General features: G+C 36.5%; 1 protein-coding gene across 1 annotated transcript in view; it reads left to right on the forward strand.

Annotated features, from left to right (window-relative positions):
- The window catches only part of RELN (reelin), a 549,751-nt gene that overhangs the window by 366,237 nt on the left and 159,813 nt on the right, over nucleotides 1-23,701 (forward strand). Inside the window, exons 19-20 of the mRNA XM_070369659.1 lie at nucleotides 256-417; nucleotides 4,702-4,938. Coding sequence (XP_070225760.1) covers nucleotides 256-417; nucleotides 4,702-4,938 — 399 coding nt within the window. The remainder of the gene's footprint in view (nucleotides 1-255; nucleotides 418-4,701; nucleotides 4,939-23,701) is intronic.

Genomic DNA, 23,701 nt, shown 5'->3' on the forward strand with positions numbered 1-23,701 from the left:
GTATGTAGTATACAAATATGTGTAAACATATGGTTATATTTGTATAAATAGATGTCTATAAAACACATGTATTGACCTCATCTTCTACATATATTCATATATATCTCAGTGAAATTGCTTACATTTTATAGAAGAGGGATGAATGGAAACCTACAGCTTTTGAGTAGTTTATTGAAATTGGTTCAAAATTCTTTAAAAGCCACAATGAATGTTTTAAATGTTTATGCACACTAATTATAGACAGTTCATGTCTAGGTTTCTCCAGTTCACATTGAGGCTGGGAAGCAAGTCTGTTCTGAGCACGTGCAAAGCCCCTGACCAACCTGGTGAAGGTGTTTTATTACATTATTCTTATGATAATGGGATAACTTGGAAACTCTTGGAGCATTATTCATATCTCAACTATCATGAGCCCAGGTATGTTGGAAAGCATTTGGAAAAATGGGAGGATGATAGTTCCTTCCTAAGGAAATCTTTGTTCAAGTGGTGTAAGAGCCTAGATACTTTTGCATTGAGAGATGGTAAGGATAAAGATTGATGCCTCTTGCAATGAAAAACTAGCAAGCTACAGTCTTGTAATCTGTTTGCCCTGCTAACTTCTGGTAATTTGAAAAAATTTATTCTCGTATTCTGAAATGTATATCTAAGGGAAATATGTTTTTATGTCTAGGAAAGAGAAAAATAATTAACACTTTTTTCCCTTTTCAACTATAGTACAAACTATTAGATAAGATTTTAATATAGTACTAAATTATAAATGCTGTTGACAAATATTTGTCAGCAATATATGATAAATTATAATAAATCATATGAGATAATAACTCATAAAATCTTATGACTGATTTTTTTAAAATTTGCATGTAACATAATTGAGTTATAAGTAGAAAGATATTTTTCTAGCACATATATCATCCCTGGCAAAGATGGAGTTGGAGGCTGTATTTAAAGCCCTTTCTTCAGGCCACTGCTGTTTTTCTTTGGCTTATATATTTCACAGTCTACAGTCACAATGGTGAGATTTAAGTTTTACTTGAAGCAGAGCCATCCTTCAGTTTGGGTAGTGATAATCACCATTTGTGATACAATTTCAAATGTATCCAAAGAGTCACCTCCTTTTCTAGAACACTTTTTGACCTGCTGACTGAAATTCCTTTAAAACAGCCGAAGAGGAAGATGGGAAAGTTAAAATAGCACTAAAGTAGGTATCCCTGTGGCTTATATCCACTGTCAAATATAAAGAGCTAATAAAGTTTGCCTTCCTGGAAGTACATACATGTTGAACATGGAAAGATGTGAAAAAGAGTTGAGACTTTGGGCACTGAAGTGTGCATTGGCATCATAGCAAAAAACAGGGCAATGATGATTTTATATACTTTGAAGTTTTGCCTAGAGCTATCCCTATATTTAAGTATTTGCAAATACATGAGAACTTTTATTGATATTTTCATTAGAAAGTGAGGTACCGTGTAATAGAGATAGTATTTAACAATTATTATGAGTAGTAAATATTATATGTTATAAAATTTAAGAATGCACCAAATATGTTGAATCTATTCCCTCTAGGGGTAGACACAAGACTAAACTCAATGTTCTCACTCAGTAGAGACATATGAATTCTAAAGAAACATTTTGTAGACTCTCCATAATAAGCATTAAGAGAAAATCTAGCAAAACTCAAGATGATAATAAAAAATAATGAAAGCGTGAAGAAAATATCATTGTCCTAAGTTAAATTGGCCTAAAATACATTTTTTTCTAACAAAGATAGACAGTTTCAAATTCAGTAATCAATTTGTAGCATGAAATTTAATTAATCTTTGTTGATATGAAAAATAATTATAGATTTAATGTGCTATTGCAAAGGTACATTTAATCTTGCCTGCCATTTGACAGCAACATTTTTCTTCTAAGCAGAATCAAGGTGGCTTTTCAACACTAGGTATGTGCACAGCTTTAAAGATTAAGATCAGAGTGGAGATTTTTTTAAATGGAGAATATGGTAGTGGTACCAAGAACACTTTCATTTTATATATATTGCCTCTGTCCAAGAGACTCTTCCTTCTTCCTCTTACATAAATATTAATAAAGGGTAACATAGCAGTAGAATTTGATATATTCTAGACACTAAATTACATTTTATATGATAAATAATACAAACCATGTAAACTCACCATAGGACAGTTAATTATATCTTCATGCCTTTAGCCATTTGCTGAGTTTTCTTCAGTATAAATTACTATCTGTAATTGCTGTGAATTTCATATTGTCCCTTTCTGCCATGGTTGTTAGAAAATGAAGTGTGATCCCTATTAGATATGCTAGTTGGCTAACTCCTGTTATTCCTAGCTGATTTCTAATAATTTGCTTACCTGTAGTTCTCTCAATAAATGAAGAGTTCTGCTTGTTATTTATATTTGTAAAAGTTAAAGTCTGTATATATCTGAGTTAATCTTTTAACTCTTAACTGATTAGATTGTCTTGTAAACTAAAATATGAAACTTTATATTGTTGGTGAAACTGATATTATTCTAGATTTTTCTTAATTATGGGGCTTGTTTTTTTATTCTAAAATTATAAAGTCTAACAATATTTTATTTTTGTCTTGATTATTGATTATAAGAAATCCATGAGCTTAGTACATATCCAAAAAGGGAATCTTGAAACAGAAAGTTGACTTAAATTCCTGGGTTTTCATCTAGGAATAGTCACATCAAATGGTTCCATAGCTTTACTAGCCAGTTACTGTAATAGGTATAGAGTAGGAAAAACAGAGACTCCCACCCCACCTGAAGATATAATGTAGCGATAAAGAACACAGACTCTAGAGCCGTGTTCACTAGATCCATACCCTGGCATTGTCACTTAAAAGCTGCTTAACCTAAAAGAAAATCTTTAACCTCATTTTGCCTTTGTGTTTGAATCTCTATCAGAGTACACTGATAATATGTACTTATTCTATGCAGAAAGAATTTATTAAGTCCTTTTTATATACCAGGTTCTAGGTGCTAAGATAAAATAGTGAAAAACAGAAAAAAGTCTATGACTTTGCCGTAAGGATAGTGTTATTCCAGTTTCACAGATGAAGATGCTGAAGCGCATAGAGGTTAAATACCTTCCCTGCAGCTGCAAAGTTGTCAACCATTAGGTGCCAAGAGTCTGATTACAGACTCACAGTCTTAACATCTCTGCTGATGAAAATATCGGTCACTTCAATTACTGTTATCACACACATATACACTTTATTTTCTTTAAAATTTCCTGAGAAATTCTACTTCTCAGTTGTTAATTTTTAACATTGTGTATAGTTTCATCAGAAAAAATAATACCTGCTTTTAAAATTATTAATATAAAATTATAATTTTCTCATAACAATGCTAATACAATAATATTATTAAATTAATGTATTATATTTTTATTGTTAAGCCAGTTTGAATATAGTTTGATTATTTTATTATTTCTTTGCTATGTTGACATAAATAATATTTAATTATTTAATAAATATTTAGAAAAAATAAAGTGAGAATTACTGAAATAACTTAAATTTTATTCTTTTAATAAACTCACATTGATTAAAATATTAGCAAATTATGTACTTAAAAATAATAAACTTATGGTAACTATGTCTTTTTAGGTTAAGAAATGCTTTTTAGTTTATATTTCTGTATTTAAACGTTGATTTATCCTATTTAAAAAGTCTGTTTACTCACATTTCAAAAAGTCCTACCACTTTTTTAGTGTTTATATCATCAATGATTGTAATCAGGTTATTCCACCCCATATTTTCATGTACAAATTATTTAAAGAAAAAATAGACTTTATTTTTAATAAGTTTCAGTACATAAAAAATATATTTTCAAGATGTGATTTAATGTTTCTTTGTGTAATAATTAAAAGATGAACATAATACAAATATGAAAATCAATCTAATTTTTCAGTAAATCCAGCCTCAGACTTTGAAGTTTTTAAAGAATTTTTTTCTCAGTTTTCCAACCAGTTACCTGCCTTAGGGAGTTTTTCTTTGCTCACTAGGAAAAAGATTCAGTCCTTTCAGTGTGCGTTAACGCAGACAACTCTCCTGGTGTTTAATTGTACATTGATGGAGATAAATGTTCCATTTGCCATTCGCTTCACATCTCACCTTGTGTATGGATGTGAGCAGCATGGTACTGTGATTTATGGAGCTTTCAAGCAGATGTCATTGCAGTAGCAATTAATGTATGGTTCCTGCTGCTGTGTACAATGATTGCTCCTGGAAATTAGATATTATTCTTAATTTTCTTCCCCATTTGTCAGATGCAGGTTTGTTGTCATAGCCACCATGACAGAGCAAGTGACCTCGCACACTATGCTAAACTCATGGGAATGAGAAACTGCCATGGTTCCTACCAGTCCAAAACTATAATATGTGTAACAAGCTGCCAATATTCTTTACCAGACTTAGGCGAATCTTGCCACATTGACAACTGTGTTTTATTGGGTTAGTGTCTCTGAGAGCAACTGAGTGAAAGGAGTCATATTTTGGATGTATCAAGAAGACTTTGTTGCAGTCAGACAAGAAACTGGAAAATCTCAAAAATGTTTGTCATAGTGGGAGAATTATTTTTTCAAATATTATACTGCAGAAAACAAGATCCTGCTATAAATGTTTGTATTTTAAGACACCAAAATAATCCAAAATTTTACTTCTGTTTTCTGCTTTAGAATAATCTCCGTAGAATTACCAGATGATGCAAGACAGTTTGGAATTCAGTTCAGATGGTGGCAACCATACCATTCTTCCCAGGGAGAGGATGTATGGGCTATTGATGAGATTATCATGACATCTGTACTTTTCAACAGCATTAGTCTTGACTTTACCAATCTTGTGGAAGTCACTCAGTCTCTGGGATTCTACCTTGGAAATGTTCAGCCATACTGTGGCCATGACTGGACCCTTTGGTAAGGATTTCATCTTTGTTCTTGTTGTTGTTATATTTTGCATTCAGGATTGAAACACAAAGATGACCTTCCAGTCCACCTAGCACTTAGTCTTTTGTATTAATTGAACATGAACCATTTGAAAAGTCATTATTATGTCTATAAGTAAGTTATCTTGGGAAAGAAGACTGAAAACAAAATACTGATAGATTTAAAGATAAATCTTACTGTGTTTATTATTAATCTTGAATTTTTACTTTCCCACCATTACACATAAAAACCCTCTTCACCAAGTGTTAATATCTAAAGTGACTAACATATTCTCCCTTCAAGGTGGTCCATCATGATCACAGTGAAAATTGAAATCACTTTAAAAAATTTCTCATGAGATGTTTTATTTTCATGCTGTCTTACATAAAGTCCAAGAAGCTTTTCCATCCCTGATTTGTTTAATAAGATCTCCTTTGTTTTAAAATTAATTTAATTGGAGGCTAATTACTTTTATCAAGATTGGACCAGTGACTTGTATAGCTAATGTCAGTGGAGTTTCAAGATTGTAGAATCTCTTAGTCCAGATACCTTTCATTCTTAGATTTGTTTCTCCCTATGATCATATGCAAACTTAATTATACATTAAGTGGTAAATGAATAATTTAAGACTGTGATTAGTACTTCAGAAACATCGGTAGGATGACACAATAGTGATTAACTAGAGTCAGGAGGTGGCCACTTTGGAAATCTAGGAGGAGGCTGCTGCTGCTGCTAAGTCGCGTCAGTCGTGTCCGACTCTCCGCGACCCCATAGACGGCAGCCTACCAGGCTCCTCCGTCCCTGGGATTCTCCAAGCAAGAGTACTGGAGTGGGGTGCCATCGCCTTCTCCGAGGAGGAGGCTATGTTTGGGTAATTCAGAGAGTGGATACAATGCATTCCACCAATTGGGAAGTAAAAAAACGGGAAGTTCCAGGCACTTGAAGACCTGAAGGAAGAGCATTCAGCTACAAGAACCTTTTAGTGCAAAGACTCCCATAGCATGAGCGACTATGGCATGTTCAAAAATCAGGAAGTATGCCAGTGGTGCTGGAGCCTCAGGGATGAGGGAGCAAATGTCAGAAATGGAAGCCAAGAGATGTGCAGAAGCCCGATCAGGTAGGAGTTTCCAGGCTTAGAGATGCTACATTAAAACTCAGGTCTGTAAAATCTCACAACTCACAGCCTTCATCATTGTACATACTACCCCTCTCTGGGTTCCCTTAGAACTTTAAGCATGAATGAAGAATAATTCTCTGAGTCTTTTACTTTCTCTTGAGTCATGGTCAGACCAATTTAATTTCTCCAGATGAATCTCACCAAAAGCTATTCACTGCAATTGTCTCCAGAGAGTATATCATAAATGACCCATCAGTGACCTTATCATAATTAGAGGTAAATTTTACACACCATTGCACATAAAATTACCTTTGATGGGAACTGTGCATGGACAGTTACATCTCACACAGCAGGCTGAAATTCTAGCATCAAAATGACAGCTAATGGAATGGAAGTACAGCTGATCACTTTTGCTGTGAGCACTGTCCAACTAAATAAAATGAAATTTCTATATGACAAAATATAAAAGGTTATATTCTGTATTTTCTAGTTGATAGCTTCAGGTGCTTATTTTTGTGCATGTTCTTTCTTAGTCCCAGAGTCTTCAAAGAAAATAAAGGGGTGAAGCAAATAAGATACAAAAATGTAAAGCAAAATGAGAGTTCTTGGAATTTTATGATTCTGAAATTTTAAATTGACCTAAATTAACCACCATCCAAATTGATCTTATATCATAAACTGTATCCCCCAAGTTTGTTTAGCAGTTTTTCTTTCCAGCACTTCTAATACAACAAAGAATCATATCACGAATGCAAGTCCTGTATCATGTTTATTTCTTCATAAATAGTTCACATCTGCTCAAATAAACTCCAAAGTTGCTGAGCATTTTAATTTAACACTTGGGTTGAATGCATGATAACAGCAGTTTAATTTCTGTGCTTTGATCAAAACCCTAAGAACAATATTCTTTCACACAAGCCTGATGAGTATTCTTAACCCACCACTGCTTTAATTGGTGGAGATACATTTACTTTGTGAAAGTACAATCACAGTAATTATAGAAAGCCATAAGAAAATATAAATAATTGTACAATCCCCATGGGCACCTTGAGCAACGCCATAGGAGTTTTATTAACAGCCACATGTGAGCAATCAGATTTGACTTTCTGATCTTCTCTGAAACGAAAAGGAGTTGTCCTGGTTATGAAACAACAGAGAGTATACTCTGGTGGTGATAATGAGACTAGAGAAACACATTAATCACTTTAATAAGGACATGAAAAATGCTCTCTACTCATTAAAATGAAACAACATGGAAGGTTTCAAACTGTTCCCATTTTCTTAGCCAATGAATCAGAATAAAGCCTCTTTTAATGACACCGTTTTCTCTCTGCTGCTGTTGAGGAATATATTGTCCGAGTTCAGTGTGAACTCATTTTAGTGATGTTTTTAAGAAACACTTATTGCAATATTAAAATTCAAATGATGATATTGACCAACTATTTATCGTAACTCCCTAGTCCTAAAACAAGTTGTTTTTTTGTTTTTGTTTTTGTTTTTTCTTTTTCAATATAGAACCTTTGGAGCATGTTATCTTATTAAGTAAAAATTTTTTGAACATGTTCAAATATGTGGCCTCTGGCCTTCAATGACCTTGCTTCTCTCAAGGGAAATTTTGAAATGTATACATGTTTGCCACAAATGACTGGTGTTAAATTAATTATTGTTGGCCTTTCCCAGCTGTGAGTTCATTTGGTTCTCATTTTCTAACTTACGACTTTCCATGGGCATGGATTCCTGTTACTGAGAGTGTTCTCCAGGGAAAACCTGGACAATTGCTTTTTCATTAGAAGAACTACAGTCAATATGCTATAAATCACTTTACAGTGTGTCATATTAGAGCATGTTTTTCCATGTGGAAATGAATTGCTTTTAATTATTCGTAGTACTTTCCTTTCTTCCATGCATAGTCTCTGAAATCAGAACCTCTGTCTGCTTTATGTTCTAAAGATAGTCTTTAAAGCCCCTTCCATGTATTTTAAGATCACTAAGGGAATTATTTTAATTGATGTTTATTAAAGGTGAATTGACCAATGCTATTAGAGAGAATACCAAGGCACATTTACATTCCTCTGTCTTATCTAGTAGACTAGCTTAAGTATACAGGTGGGAAGGAATTGTTTATTATGCAGAGTTTTTTTTTTTTTAATGTAGAGTTTTAGTTTCAAAATGTGTAAACCTGTGAGAGGATGGTCATTATAGCATATTATAATTGGTAGTTGGTTTTAGTAGAAGACATAAAGAGTTTTCCAGACAACCAAAGACTAAAGGAGTTCAGCACAACTAGATGGGCTTTACAAGAAATGTGTTAAAGGAGTGTCTTCAAGCTGAAACAAAATGGCTCTAATTGATAACAGGAAAACATATAATAGAATAAATCCCACTGATAAAAGTAAATACATAGTTAAATTCAAAACACTCTCATGTTGTAGTGTTTGCATGCTTGCTAAGTCATTTCAGTTGTGTCCAACTCTTTGTGACAACTATGGACCATAGCCCACCAGGCTTCTCTGTCCATGGAATTCTCTAGGCAAGAATACTGGAGTGCATTGCCATGCCTTCCTCCAGGGGATCTTCCTGATCCCAGGGTCAAACCCATGTCTCTTATGTCTCCTGCATTGGAGGATTGGTTCTTTCCTGGGAAGCCTTAAGTTGTAGTGGTGGTAGGTAAACACTTATAAATCTAGTATAAAGGTTAGAAGACAAAAGTAGTAAAAATAATTATAATTACAATAATTTGTTAACAGAAAAGATAAAAAATATGTAAATTATGACCCCCAAACATGAAACATGGTGGGGGAAGTTAAAAATATAGAGCTTTAGTATTCATTTGACTTAAGTTGTTATCAACTTAAAATAGACAGTTATATATATAAGATACTTTATATAAACCTCATGGTAGCTGCAAAGTAAAAACCTGGAATAGATATACAAAAGATAAAGAGAATGGAACCTAAGCATATCACTACAGAAAATCATCAAATCATGAAGAAAAAGAGCAAGAGAAGAAAGGAAGAAATGAATTACAAAATTACAAAAGAAAGAAATTACAACCAGAAAACAATTAACACAATGACAATAGTAAGTTTTAGTAAGTCCAAACCTTTCAAAAATTATTTTGAATGAAATGGACTGAATTCTCCAATCAAAAGCCAGAGTGACTGAATGGATTAAAAGAAACAAGACCCAACTTTATATTGCCTCCAAGAGTCTCACTTCAGCTTTCAGATAGCACACAAACTCAAAGGGATGGGAAAAGATATTCCATACAAACAGAAGCCAGAAGAAAGCAGGAGTAGCTATACTTATATCAGACAAAATAGACTTAAAGCAAAGACTGTAATAAAAGATAAAGATAGGTGTTACATAATGAGAAAGTTACTACCCCAACAAGGCTATAAAACATTTGTAAATATTTATGCACCCCAACATAGGAGCATCTAAATATATAAAGCAAATATGAACAGACATGAAGGGAAAAATCAACAGCTATACAAGAATAGGAATGGACTCAGGTCTCTACTTTCAATATTGGATTCATGTAGAATATCAGTAAGAAAACATTGATCTTAAAAGACAAGTTAGACCAGATATATTTAACAAACATTTATGAAACATTGCTTCCAAAAGTAGAAGACTGCATATTCTTTTCAAGTGCACATGATACATTCTCCAGGTTAGAGCATATGTTAGGCCACAAAACAAGTCCTAACAACTTTAAGAAGTCTGAAGTCATGTCAAGCAATTTTTCCAACCACAATGGTGTGAAACTAGAAATCAATTACAAGAAGTAAACTGGAAAATCCACAAACATGGAAATTAAACAATGTGCTACTGAACAACGGGTTGAAACATTAAAGAATGTCTTGAGACAAATGAAAATGGAAATACAACATAACAAAACATATGGAGTGGGAATTCCCTGGTGGTCAATTGCTTAGGAATCCACACTGACTATCAAGGGCCCAGGTTAAGTCCCTGGTTGGAGAACTAAGATTGTGCAAGCCTTGCAACATGGCAAAAAGAAAAAGAGAGGGATGGATCCAAAGCAGTTCTAAGAGAGAAGTTCATAGTAATAAAAGACTACATTAAGAAATAAGAATGATGTCAAATAAACCTAGCTTTGTACTTCAAGGAACTAGATAAAGAAGGACAAAATAATTTCAAAGTTATTAGAAGGAAAGAAATAACAAAGATCAGAGTGAAAATAAATGCAACAGAGACTAAAAAGATAATAGAAAAGATCAGTGAATCTAAGAAGTGGTTTTCTGAAAAAAATAAACTGAATAGACAAATGTTTAACTAGACTTACCAAGAAAAGAGAGAAGGCTCAAATAAAATTAGAAATGAAAAGGGAAACATTACAACTGACACTACAGAACAGTAAAGAATCATAAGAGGCTATTAAGGACAATTATATGCCAACAAATTGAACAATCTAGAAGAAATAGAGGAATTCCTTGAAACATACAACCTACCAAGACTGCATCATGATGAAATAAAAAATCTGAGCAGACTGATTACTAGTAAGGAGACTGAATTAGTAATCAAAAACCTCCCAGAAAACAAAAGCCTAGAAGCAGAAGACTTTACTGGTATCTAATTCTTAGACATTCTAGAATTATTGCCAATTCTTCTTAAACTTCTCCAAAAAGTAAAAGAGAAAGGAATATTTCCAAACCCATTTTATAAGGCCAGCACAACTCTGACTCTAAAACTAAGCAAGAATGTAATGAGAAAAGAAAATTACAGGCTAAAATTTTTAATAAATATAGATGCAAAAATTCTCAGTAAAATATTAGCAAATCTAATCTAACAACACATTAAAAGTATATGTATCATAATCAAGTTGGATTATGGGATACAAAGGTGAGTCCACATATGAAAATCAGTCAAGTGATATAATACATTAACAAAATGAAAGATAAAAATCATATGACCATCTCAATAGATGCAAAAAAATTTGTCAATATTCAACATCCATTTTTAATTAAAAAAAAAACCTCTCAACAAAGTAGATACAAAGGGAACATGCTGCTCTGCTGTGCTTAGCTCTTCAGTCTTGTCTAACTTGATGCAACCCCAAGGACTGTGGCTGGCCAAATTCCTCTGTCTATGGGGATTCTCCAGGCAAGAATATTGGAGTGGGTTTCCACGCCCTCCTCCAGAGGATCTTCCCAACCCAGGGATATAACCCAGGTCTCCCACACCACAGGCAGATTGTTTACCAACTGAGCTACCAGTTCTTACTGTTCAGTCGCTCAGCCATATCTGACTCTTTACACTCCATGGACTGCTGCACGCTAGGCTTCCCTGTCCATTTACCATTTCCTGGAGCTTGCTCTAACTCAAGTCCATTGAGTTGGTGATGCCATCCAACCATCTCGTCCTCTCTCATCCCCTTCTCCTCCTGCCTTCAACTTTCACAGCATCAGGGTCTTTTCTAATGAGTAGGTTCTTCACATCAGGTGGCCAAAGTATTGGAGCCTCAGATTCAGCATCAGTCCTTCCAATGAATATTCAGGGTTGATTTCCTTTAGGATTGACTGATTTGATCTTCTAACAGTCAGAGAGACTCAAGAACCTTCTCCAACACCACAATTCAAAAGCATTGATTCTTCAGCACTCAGCCTTCTTTATAGTCCAACTCTCACATCCATACATGACTGCTCAAAAAACCATAGCTTTGACTACACAAATGTTTGTTGGCAAAGTAATGTCTGTGCTTTTTAATAGGCTGTCTAGGTTGGTCATAGCTTTTCTGCATAGGAGCAAGTGTCTTTTAATTTCATGGCTGCAGTCACCATCTGCAGTGATTTTGGAGTCCAAGAAAATAAAGTCTGTCAGTGTTTCCATTGTTTCCCCATCTATTTGCCATGAAGTGATGTGGCCAGATGCCATGATCTTGGTTTTTTTGACTGTTGAGTTCTAAGTCAACTTTTTAACTCTCCTCTTTCACTTTTATCAAGAAGCTCTTAAGTTCCTCTTCACTTTTTGCCGTAAGGGTGGTGTCATCTGCATATCTGAAATTATTGATATTTCTCCTGAGAATATTGTTTCCAGCTTGTGTTTCATCCAGCCCAGATTTCACATGATGTACTATGCATATAAGTTAAATAAGCGGGGTGACAATATACAGCCTTGAAGTACTCCTTTACCAATTTGGAACCAGTCCATTGCTCCATGTCTGGTTCTAACTGTTCCTTCTTGACCTGCATACAGGTTTCTCAGGAGGAAGGTCAGGTGGTCTGCTATTCCCATCTCTTGAAGAATTTCCCACCTTTTGCTGTGATCCACATACTCAAAGGCTTTAGTATAATCAGTGAAGCAGATGTAGATCTTTTTCGAGAACTCTCTTGCTTTTTTGATGATCCAGTGGATGTTGGCAATTTGATCTCTGCTTCCTCTGCCTTTTCTGAATCCAGCTTAAACATCTGGAAGTTCATGGTTCACTTACTGTTGAAGCCTCACTTGGAGAATTTTGGGCATTACTTTGCTAGCTTGTGAGATGGGTGCAATTGTGTGGTAGTTTAAACATTCTTTGGCATTGCCTTTCTTGGGGATTGAAATGAAAACTGACCTTTTCCAGTCCTTTGGCCACTGCTGAGTTTTCCAAATTTGCTGACATATTGAGTGCAGCACTTTCACAGCATCATCTTTCAGGATTTGAAATAGCTCAACGGAATTCCATCACCTCCACTAGCTTTGTTTATAGTGATGCTTCCTAAGGCCCACTTGACTTCACACTCCAGGATATCTGGCTCTAAATGAGAGATCACACCATCGTGGTTATCTGGGTCATTAAGATCCTTTTTGTATAGTTCTTCTGTGTATTCTTGCCACCTCTTCTTAATATCTTCTGCTTCTGTTAGGTCCATACCATTTCTGTCCTTCATTGTGCCCATCTTTGCATGAAATGTTCCCTTGATATCTCTAATTTTCTTGAAGAGATCTCTAGTCTTTCCCATTCTATTCTTTTTCTCTGTTTCTTTTCATTGATCACTGAGGAAGGCTTTCTTATATCTCCTTGCTATTCTTTGGCACTCTGCATTCAGATGGATATATCTTTCCTTTTCTCCTTTGGTTTTCACTTCTCTTCTTTTCTCAGCTATTTGTAAGTCCTCCTCAGACAACCACTTTGCCTTTTTGCATTTCTTTTTCTTGGGAATGATTTTGATCACTGCTTCCTGTACAGTGTTACAAACCTCTGTCCATAGTTCTTCAGGCACTCTATCAGATCTGATCCCTTGAATCTATGTGTCACTTCTACTGTATAATCGTAAGGGATCTGATTTAGGTCATATGTGAATCATCTAGTGGTTTTTCCTACTTTCTTCAATTTAAGTCTGAATTTTGCTGTCCCAGGGATGCCCATAAAAGGAACATATCTCAACGTAATTAAAGCCATATATGACAAGGCTACTCAGTAATAAGAGGCTAAATGCATCTTCTCTAACATCAAGAATAAGACAAGGATGCCCACTCTCATTACTTTTATTCAAAGTTGTCCTGAAATTCCTAGCCAGAGCAGTTAGGCAAGAAAAACAAAAGTCTCCAAATCCGAGAAGAATAAGTATAACAGTCTTTATTTGCAGATGATGTGATTTTACTATGTGTAGAAAAATGAAAGATTCCACCAAAGCTGTTAGAACTAATAAACAGATTCAGCAAAGTTGCAGGATACAAAATTAATTTTTAAAAAAAGTAATAGCATTTATATATATTAACAATGAACTGCCTGAAAGAAAAATTAAGAAGATGATTGCATTTATCATTGTATCAGAAAAAAATAAAATATCTATTAATAAGTTTAAGCAATTGAAAAAAGAAATTGAAAAGACACAGATAAATGAAAATATATTCTGTGCTCATGGACTGGGATGATTAATATAGTTATAATGTCCATACAACTCAAGGCCATCTTCAGATTCAATGCAATCCCTATCAAAATTCCAATCTTATTTTTCACAGATATAGAACAAGCAGTTCTAATAGTTGTATAAAAACCACAAAAGACTTCAAGTAGGCAATCTTGAGAAAGAACAAAGCAGAAAGTATCACACTCCCTGATTTCAAACAATTTTACAAAGTTATAGTAATCAAAACAATGTGGTATTGGCATAAAAAGAACACATAGATCAATACAGAACAGAAATGAGAGCCCAGAAATAAACCAATGCATATATAATTTAATTTTTGACAGAAGAGACAATAACATGTGGGGAAAGAACAGTCTCTTCAGTAATTGGTATTTGGGGAAAAAAAGTGCTGCATTCAATATGCCAGCAAATTTGGAAAACTCAGCAGTGGCCCCAGGAATGGAAAAGGTCAGTTTTCATTCTAGTGCCAAAGAACAGTAATGCCAAAGAATCTTCAAGCTACTGTAGAGTTGCACTCATTTCGTATCCTAGCAAGGTAATGCTCAAAATCCTTCAAGCTAGACTTCAACAGTACATGAACTGTGGAATTCAGATGTACAAGCTAGATTTAGAAAAGACAGAAAACCAGATATGAAATTGCCAATACCTGCTGGACCATAGGAAAAGCAAGAGAACTCCAGAAAAACATCTACTTCTGCTTCATTGACTACACGAAAGCCTTTGACTGTGTGGATCATGGCAAATGGTGGAAATTTTTTCAAGAGATGGGAATACCAGACCACCTTACCTGCCTCCTGAGAACCCCATATACAGATCAAGAAGCAACAGTTAGAACCAGACATGGAAGAATGGATTGGATCCAAATTGTGAAAGGAGTACTTCAAGGCTGTATATTGTCACCCCGCTTATTTAACTTATATGCAGGCTACATCATGTAAAATGCTGGGCTGGATGGAGCTCTGTGGAATCAATATTGTCAGGAGAAATATCAATAACCTCAGATATGCAGATGACACCACCCTTATGGCAGAAAATGAAGAACTAAAGAGACTCTTGATGAAGGTGAATGAGGAGAGTGAAAAAGCTGGCTTAAACCTCAACATTCGAAAAACTAAGATCATGGTATCTGGTACCATCACTTCATGGCAAATAGATGGGGGAAACAATGGAAACAGTGACAGACTTTATATTGTTCGACTCCAAAACCACTGTGGATGGTGACTGCTGTCATAAAATTAAAAGACTCCTGCTCCTTGGAAGATAGCTGTGACAAACCTAGACAGCGTATTATAAAGCACAGACATTACTTTGCTGACAAAGGTCTGTCTAGTTAGAGCTATGGTTTTTCCAGTATCGTGTACATATGTGAGAGTTGGACCATCAAGAAGGCTGAGCACCAAATCATTGATGCTTTCAAATTGTGGTGCTGGAGAAGACTCTTGAGACTCCCTTGGACAGCAAGGAAATCAAACCAGTCAATCCTAAGGGAAATCAACCCTGAATATTCATTGGAAGGACTGATGCTGAAGCTTCAATACTTTGGCTACCTGATGCAAAGAGCAGATTCATTGGAAAAACCCTGAAGCTGGAAAAGATTGAGGGCAAGAGGAGAAGGGGATTACAGAAGATGAGAAGTTTGGATGGTATCATCAACTCAATGGACATGAGTTTGAGAAACTCCAGGAGTTAGTGAAGAACAAGGAAGCCTGGCATGGTAGAGTCCATGGAGTCACAAAGAGCTGGACACAACCGACCAACTGGACATCACCAGATGGTCAACACTGAAATCAGATTGATTATATTATTTGCAGCCAAAAATGGAGAAGCACTATACAGTCAATAAAAATAAGACCAGGAGCTGACTGTGGCTCAGATCATGAACTCCTTATTGCCAAATTCAACTTAAATTGAAGAAAGTGGGGAAAACCACTAGACCATTCAAGTATGACCTAAATCAAATTGCTTATGATTATACAGTGGAAGTGAGAAATACATTTAAGGGACTAGATCTGATAGAGTGCCTGATGAACTATGGACAGAGGTTCGTGACATTGTACAAGAGACAGGGACCAAGACCATCCCCATGGAAAAGAAATGCAAGAAAGCAAAATGGCTGTCTGAGAAGGCCTTACAAATAGCAGTGAAAAAAAGACAAGTGAAAACCAAAGGAGAAAAGGAAAGATATAAGCATCTGAATGCAGAGTTCCAAAGATAGCAAGGAGAGATAAGAAAGCCTTCCTCAGCAATCAATGAAAAGAAATAGAGGAAAACAACAGAATGGGAAAGACTAGAGATCTCTTCAAGAAAATTAGAGATATCAAGGGAATATTTCATGCAAAGATGGGCTCAATAAAGGACAGAAATGGTATGGACCTAACAGAAGCAGAAGATATTAAGAGGTGGCAAGAATACAAAGAAGAACTATACAAAAAAAGATCTTCACGACCCAGATAATCACAATGGTGTGATCACTCTCCTAGAGCCAGACATCCTGGAAAGTGAAGTTAAGTGGGCCTTAGAAAGCATCACTACACACAAAGCTAGTGGAGGAGATGGAATTCCAGTTGAGCTATTTCAAATCCTGAAAGATGATGCTGTGAAAGTACTGCACTTAATATGCCAGCAAATTTGGAAAACTCAGCAGTGGCCACAGGACTGGAAAAGGTCAGTTTTCTTTCCAATCCCAAAGAAAGGCAATGCCAAAGAATGCTCAAACTGCCACACAATCACACTCATCTCACATGCTAGTAAAGTAATGCTCAAAATTCTCCAGCCAGGCTTCAGCAATACGTGAACTGTGAACTTCCTGATGTTCAAGCTGGTTTTAGAAAAGGCAGAGGAACCAGAGATCAAATTGCCAACATCCTCTGGATCATGGGAAAAGCAAGAGAGTTCTAGAAAAATATTTCTGCATTATTGACTATGCCAAAGCCTTTGACTGTGTGGATCACAATAAACTGTGGAAAATTCTGCAAGAGATGGGAATACCAGACCACCTGACCTGCCTCTTGAGAAACCTATATGCAGGTCAGGAAGCAACAGTTAGAACTGGACATGGAACAACAGGCTGGTTCCAAATAGAGAAAGGAGTACATCAAGGCTGTATATTGTCATCCTGCTTATTTAACTTCTATGCAGAGTACGTCATGAGAAACGCTGGGCTGGATGAAGCACAAGCTGGAATCAAGATTGCTGGGAGAAATATCAATAACCTCAGATACACAGATGACACCACCCTTATGGCAGAAAGTGAAGAAAAACTAAAGAGCCTCTTGATGAAAGTGAAAGAGGAGAGTGAAAAAGTTGGCTTAAAGCTCAACATTCAGAAAACTAAGATCATGGCCATCTGTTCCCACCACTTCATGGGAAATAGATGGGGAAATAGTGTAAACAGTGGCTGACTTTATTTTGGGGGGCTCCAGAATCACTGCAGATGGTGATTGCAGCCATGAAATTAAAAGATGCTTACTCCTTGGAAGGAAAGTTATGACCAACCTAGGCAGCATATTAAAAAACAGAGACATTACTTTGTCAACAAAGGTCTGTCTAGTTAAGTCTATGGTTTTTCCTGTGGTCATGTATGGATGTGAGAGTTGGACTGTGAAGAAAGCTGAAAGCTGAAGAATTGATGCTTTTGTACTATAGTGTTGGAGAAGACTGTTGAGAGTCCCTTGGACTGCAAGGAGATCCAACCAGTCCATCCTAAAGGAGATCAGTCGTGGGTGTTCACTGGAAGGACTGATGTTGAAGCTGAAACTGCAATACTTTGGCCACCTGATGTGAAGAGCTGAGTCATTTTAAAAGACCCTGATACTGGGAAAGATTGAGGGCGGGAGGAGAAGGGGATGACAGAGTATGAGATGATTGAGTGGCATCACCAACTTAATGGACATGGGTTTGGGTGGACTCTGGGTGTTCATGATGGACAGGGAGGCCTGGCATGCTCCGGTTCATGGGGTCGCAAAGAGTTGAATATGACTGAGCAACTGTTCTGAACTGAACTGACAGAGTTTAAACTGAGTTATATAATTGACTAAGACTAAGCAATGCAGAGGAAAAACAACGTTGTCCTTTTCTCCTCCTTGAGAATTCCAGACCCCCCCAATCTCCACTTTGAGAACCCCAGACCCCTTTTTCCTCCTTGGGGACCCTGAACTTCTTATCAATCTGCCTAGGAATTGACTCTCTCAGGTACATGAAAAGATGCTCAACATCATTAATCATCAAGGAAATGACATATCAAAACCACAAGGTGATGTCATCTCACACATATTAGAGTGGCTATTATTGAAAATAAGAAATAACAAGTATTGTCAAGGATGTGGAGAAAAGATATCCAATGCACTGTTCTTGGGAATGTGAACTAGTGTATCTACTATGAAAAACTATATAGAGGTTTCTCAAAAAATTAAAAATAAATTCCATACTCTCCAACAATTTTACTTCTGGGTATATGTCTGAAAAAAATGAAATCACTATCTTGAAAATATATTTGTACCACCCATGTTTGTGGCAGCCTTATTTACAACAGCCCAGACATGGAAACAATGAGAGTGTCCATCAGTGTGTGAATGTATGATAAGGAAAATGTGGTAGATACAATGGAATGTTTTCAGCCATAAAAAATAAGGAAATTCTACTATTTGTGACAACATGGATGGACCTTGAAAAAATCCAAACTTTTAGATACAGAGAACAGATTGGTGTTTGCCGAAGGTGGGAGAAAGGGGTGGTTAAAATGGGTTGAGTTATCAAAAGGCACAACCTTTTCACTTACAAGATAAAGTTCTGGGGATATAATGTATAGCATGACTATAGTTAACAATGCTGTATTTTATAATTTGAAACTTGCTAAACGAGTAGATCTTAAAAGTTCTCATCACAATAAAAAAATTAGTAACTATGTGAGGTAATAGATGTTAACTAACTTATCACAGTGATCATTTTGCAACATATACGTATATCAAATTGTTGTGTTATACACCTAATACAGTGGTGTATGGCAATTATATCTCAATAAAACTAGAAAAAAGTAAAAATTGGTAAGATGAACTAAGAAAAGCCAATTTTTTCCTTTAATTATGCCTGAGGAAAAGGAGATTCATTTAAAAGAAGATTTAGAAATAAGACAGATGTAGAAATGTTGAAAGAGTCTGCTAGTTACTTTCATGGGCAGTAGAAATAGAAGTTATATAATATTACTCAATATGTCCTTTTTTTTTTTTTTGCATATACAAGTGAATCACTAGCTCCAGTCATGGTAGGACCACTTTTTAGAAGAGAAATTTCCTAAAGGAAGTAGTGAAAGTAGAGAGAATATAAAAGAAACATGCAAGAAATGAAACTAGCTGTGAATGACAAAAGGCATGAGGAAAAAGAAGGTGATGTTTTTCGTGGTATGTAATGTTGTGATGGGAAGACTTTGGAAGCCTTTTAAAACCAGCCCCAGGTGACATGGTCAGCCTGGAGATGTAGGGAAGCTGATTTGAAAAGAAGGATAACAACTGCAGGATGGGTGGCCCAAGTCAGAGGGAGTGGACAAATGGCTACAAGTTCAGGACATTCAAAAAGTATATATTCATATCTCATGGGACATCTATAAGCATCCACAACAAAAAGAAAGCTGTATATTTTATAAGAAGCAAGAGTTCCCTAAGGCTCAGGCTAAAAGTGTGTACATGCATGCTAAGTTGCTTCAGTCGTGTCCAACTCTATGTGACCCTATGGACTGTAGCCCGCCAGGTACCTCTGTCCATGGGATTCTCCAGGCAAGAATCCTGGAGTGGGTTGCCATGTCCACCTCCAGGAGATCTTCCCAACCAGGGATAGAACCTCTGTCTCTTATGTCTCCTGCATTACAGGTGAATTCTTTACCACTTGCACCACCTGGTAAGCCCAAAAGGATCCTAAAAGCCTGTTTATCTCATAATACAAATTAAATACAATTCACTTCCAATAAGAGGTGGGAAATAGTATAGTAGCTCTACTAACATTGAAGAAAATCAATAATATATTCTTACATAATAATATAATTGAAAAATGAGTGAAATGTATTTTAAGCTATATAAGAAGAGCTATAAAGTAGTTGTCAAGGTACTTCTAAGTTATAAGAACCATCAGGTATCAACAATAATGTGTAGTGATGGATAACACAAAACGATTTCCTAATTGATCAGGAGAAATCCCTTCAGAGCTCATGCTTAAACCACACCTGCTATATACATTTAGCAAGAAGTGGGCGAAACATTTTTAAATGAGATCTATCTTTTCTTCTAGGGCTTCCCTGATAGCTCAGCTGGTAAAGAATCTATCTGCAATGTGGGAGACCTGGGTTTGATCCCTGGGTGGGGAAGATTCCCCTGGAGAAGGGACAGGCTACCCACTCCAGTGTTCTGGCCTAGAGAATTCCATGGACTCTAGTCCATGGGGTCACAAAGAGCTGGACATGACTGAGCAACTTTCACTTCACTTCAACCTTTTCTTCTGCTATCTTTTGGTTAATTTTTCAAAATAGGATTTATGTGTTTGTGGACGTTAAAAGTCAAGAGTCTTTCCTACGTGCTAGTGTTTATTCCTTTGGACTGGTCTCATCATGAGGCAAAGGAGGTTGCCTGATACTAATATAAGGGATGTGTCATTTGTAAACATTCACAGAGGAGAAGTTGGGTTACTGCCCCTCTGAAACTTTGGATAGCCTTGATCTCTTAGCTCACAAGAAAAATAAATTTATGGCTATCCCTTTATAAAATGAATCTGCTTATTGAATAAAAATAACAGCCAAGTAAATATCTTTAGGATTTTTCTTTCATTGAACATCAGCCTAAAATTTATATAGAAATTTTGTCAGTTTAAATTGTTTATTAGTAATCCTAGAGTATTCTTGGGATTATTATTTTTTTTTACAAAGACTATTAAAAAGAATAAGTTCAGTCGCTCAGTCGTGTCCGACTCTTTGTGACCCCATGAATCGCAGCACACCAGGCCTCCCTGCCCATCACCAACTCCCGGAGTTCACCCAGACTCACGTCCATCGAGTCAGTGATGCCATCCAGCCATCTCATCCTCTGTCATCCCCTTCTCCTCCTGCCCCCAATCCCTCCAAGCATCAGAGTCTTTTCCAATGAATCAACTCTTTGCATGAGGTGGCCAAAGGACTGGAGTTTCAGCTTTAGCATCATTCCTTCCTAAGAAATCCCAGGGCTGATCTCCTTCAGAATGGACTGGTTGGATCTCCTTGCAGTCCAAGGGACTCTCAAGAGTCTTCTCCAACACCACAGTTCAAAAGCATCAATTCTTTGGTGCTCAGCCGTCTTCACAGTCCAACTCTCACATCCATACATGACAACAGGAAAAACCATAGCCTTGACTAGACGAACCTTTGTTGGCAAAGTAATGTCTCTGCTTTTGAATATGCTATCTAGGTTGGTCATAACCTTCCTTCCAAGGAGTAAGCATCTTTTAATTTCATGGCTGCAGTCACCATCTGCTGTGATTTTGGAGCCCAAAAAAATAAAGTCTGATACTGTTTCCACTGTTTTCCCACCTATTTCCCATGAAGTGATTAAAAAGAATAAATCAACTCAAATTGTGCTGCTAAAGAAAATCAGATGGAGTGAACTCACTCCCAAGAGCCATTTTAACTACTGTTTCACAGTAAGTGATTAGGAAGGTTAGCAGATAGATAAGGCTAATATGTTGAGTGACAAACTGAAAAGTCACTATTATTTTCAACAGCTGTGAAAAAAGTATTTTCAGTGCCCAAGGAAATACCTCTATAAAATTGATAATGTAATTGAAAGTTGCTCAGTCATGTCTGACTCTTTGCAACCCCATGGACTATACAGTCCATGGAATTCTCCAGGCCAGAATACTGAAGTGGGTAGCCTTTCCCTTCTCTAGGGGATCTTCCCAACCCAGGAATTGAACCCAGGTCTCCCACATTGCAGGCAGATTCTTAACCAGAGGAGCCACAAGGGAAGCAATGTAATTGAATATACTCCCAAATAGATTTATAAGTGACTTTCTAAAATAAATCCTATTTACTAGGTTTTTTCTTCATGAGGATTTTATTACATGAAATTTGTATTCGTTGATAGGCTAACATATATTCAGCTGTTTATTGATTGCACTATAGGCACTATTTTTCCTGTAGGTATAGTACTTGGTACTGAAGATGAAGATAGACAAGTCCTTTGTGGAGCTTATTTTCTAGAGGAGAAAAACAATAATGAACAAATTTGTGATAATATTCCAGATAGTAACAATTGCTGTGAGGATAAAGGAATGGACTATTAGGTAGCATAAGTGGAAACTGAGACTATTTTAGGTAAGATGTTAGGGAAGCCCTCTTGCAAGTAGAGAGACCTCAGAATAATGAGAAAGAAATACTGAAGTGAAAGTGTGCAAGCAAACCATGACAGGTAGAAAGAACAGCAAGATCAAAGGTCCCGAGGCAGGCAAGGAACTAGATTATGTTAGGGCCTCATAGAGCAATAGAGAAGTTTTGGATTTTATGCTAAGCATTGTGCATGCTGTATGCTAGTCGCTTCAGTCGTGTCCGACTCTTTGTGACCAAATGGACTGTAGGCCACCAGGCTCCTCTGTTCATGGGATTCTCCAGAGAAGAATATTGGAGTGGGTTGCCATGCACTCCTCCAGGGGATCTTCCCAACCCAGGGATCAAACCTGCATCTCTTACACCTCCTGCCTTGGCGGACAGGTCCTTTATCACTGGCACCACCTGGGAAGCCCCAGTGTGTTATGGGTTATGAGAATTCAGTAAATAATTTGAAGCGAGGGTGACGTAAACATACTTTTTTTAAAAATTTTATTTTATTTTTAAACTTTACAATATTGTATTGGTTTTGCCAAACATCGAAATGAATCTGCCACAGGTATACCTCTGTTCCCCATCCTGGACCCTCCTCCCTCCTCCCTCACCATACCATCCCTCTGGGTCGTCCCAGTGCACCAGCCCCAAGCATCCAGTATCGTGCATCAAACCTGGACTGGCGACTCGTTCCATATATGATATTACACGTATTTCAATGCCATCCTCCCAAATCATCCCACCCTCTCCCTCTCCCACAGAATCCAAAAGACTGTTCTATACATCAGTGTCTCTTTTGCTGTCTCGTATACAAGGTTATTGTTACCATCTTTCTAAATTCCATATATATGCGTTAGTATACTGTATTGGTGTTTTTCTTTCTGGCTTACTTCACTCTGTATAATAGGCTCCAGTTTCATCCACCTCATTAGAACTGATTCAAATGTATTCTTTTTAATGGCTGAGTAATACTGTATTGTGTATATGTACCACAGCTTTCTTATCCATTCATCTGCTGATGGACATCTAGGTTGCTTCCATGTCCTGGCTATTATAAACAGTGCTGCGATGAACATTGGGGTACATGTGTCTCTTTCAATTCTGGTTTCCTCAGTGTGTATTCCCAAGCAGTGGGATTGCTGGATCATAAGGCAGTTCTATTTCCAGTTTTTTAAGGAATCTCCACACTGTTCTCCATAGTGGCTGTACTAGTTTGCATACCCACCAACAGTGTAAGAGGGTTCCCTTTTCTCCACACCCTCTCCAGCATTTATTGCTTGTAGACTTTTGGATCGCAGCCATTCTGACTGGTGTGAAATGGTACCTCATAGTGGTTTTGATTTGCATTTCTCTGATAATGAGTGATGTTGAGCATCTTTTCCTGTGTTTGTTAGCCATCTGTATGTCTTCTTTGGAGAAATGTCTATT

The sequence above is a fragment of the Bos mutus genome, chromosome 4 (assembly GCF_027580195.1).
Source record: "Bos mutus isolate GX-2022 chromosome 4, NWIPB_WYAK_1.1, whole genome shotgun sequence".
NCBI classification, from domain to species: domain Eukaryota; kingdom Metazoa; phylum Chordata; class Mammalia; order Artiodactyla; family Bovidae; genus Bos; species Bos mutus.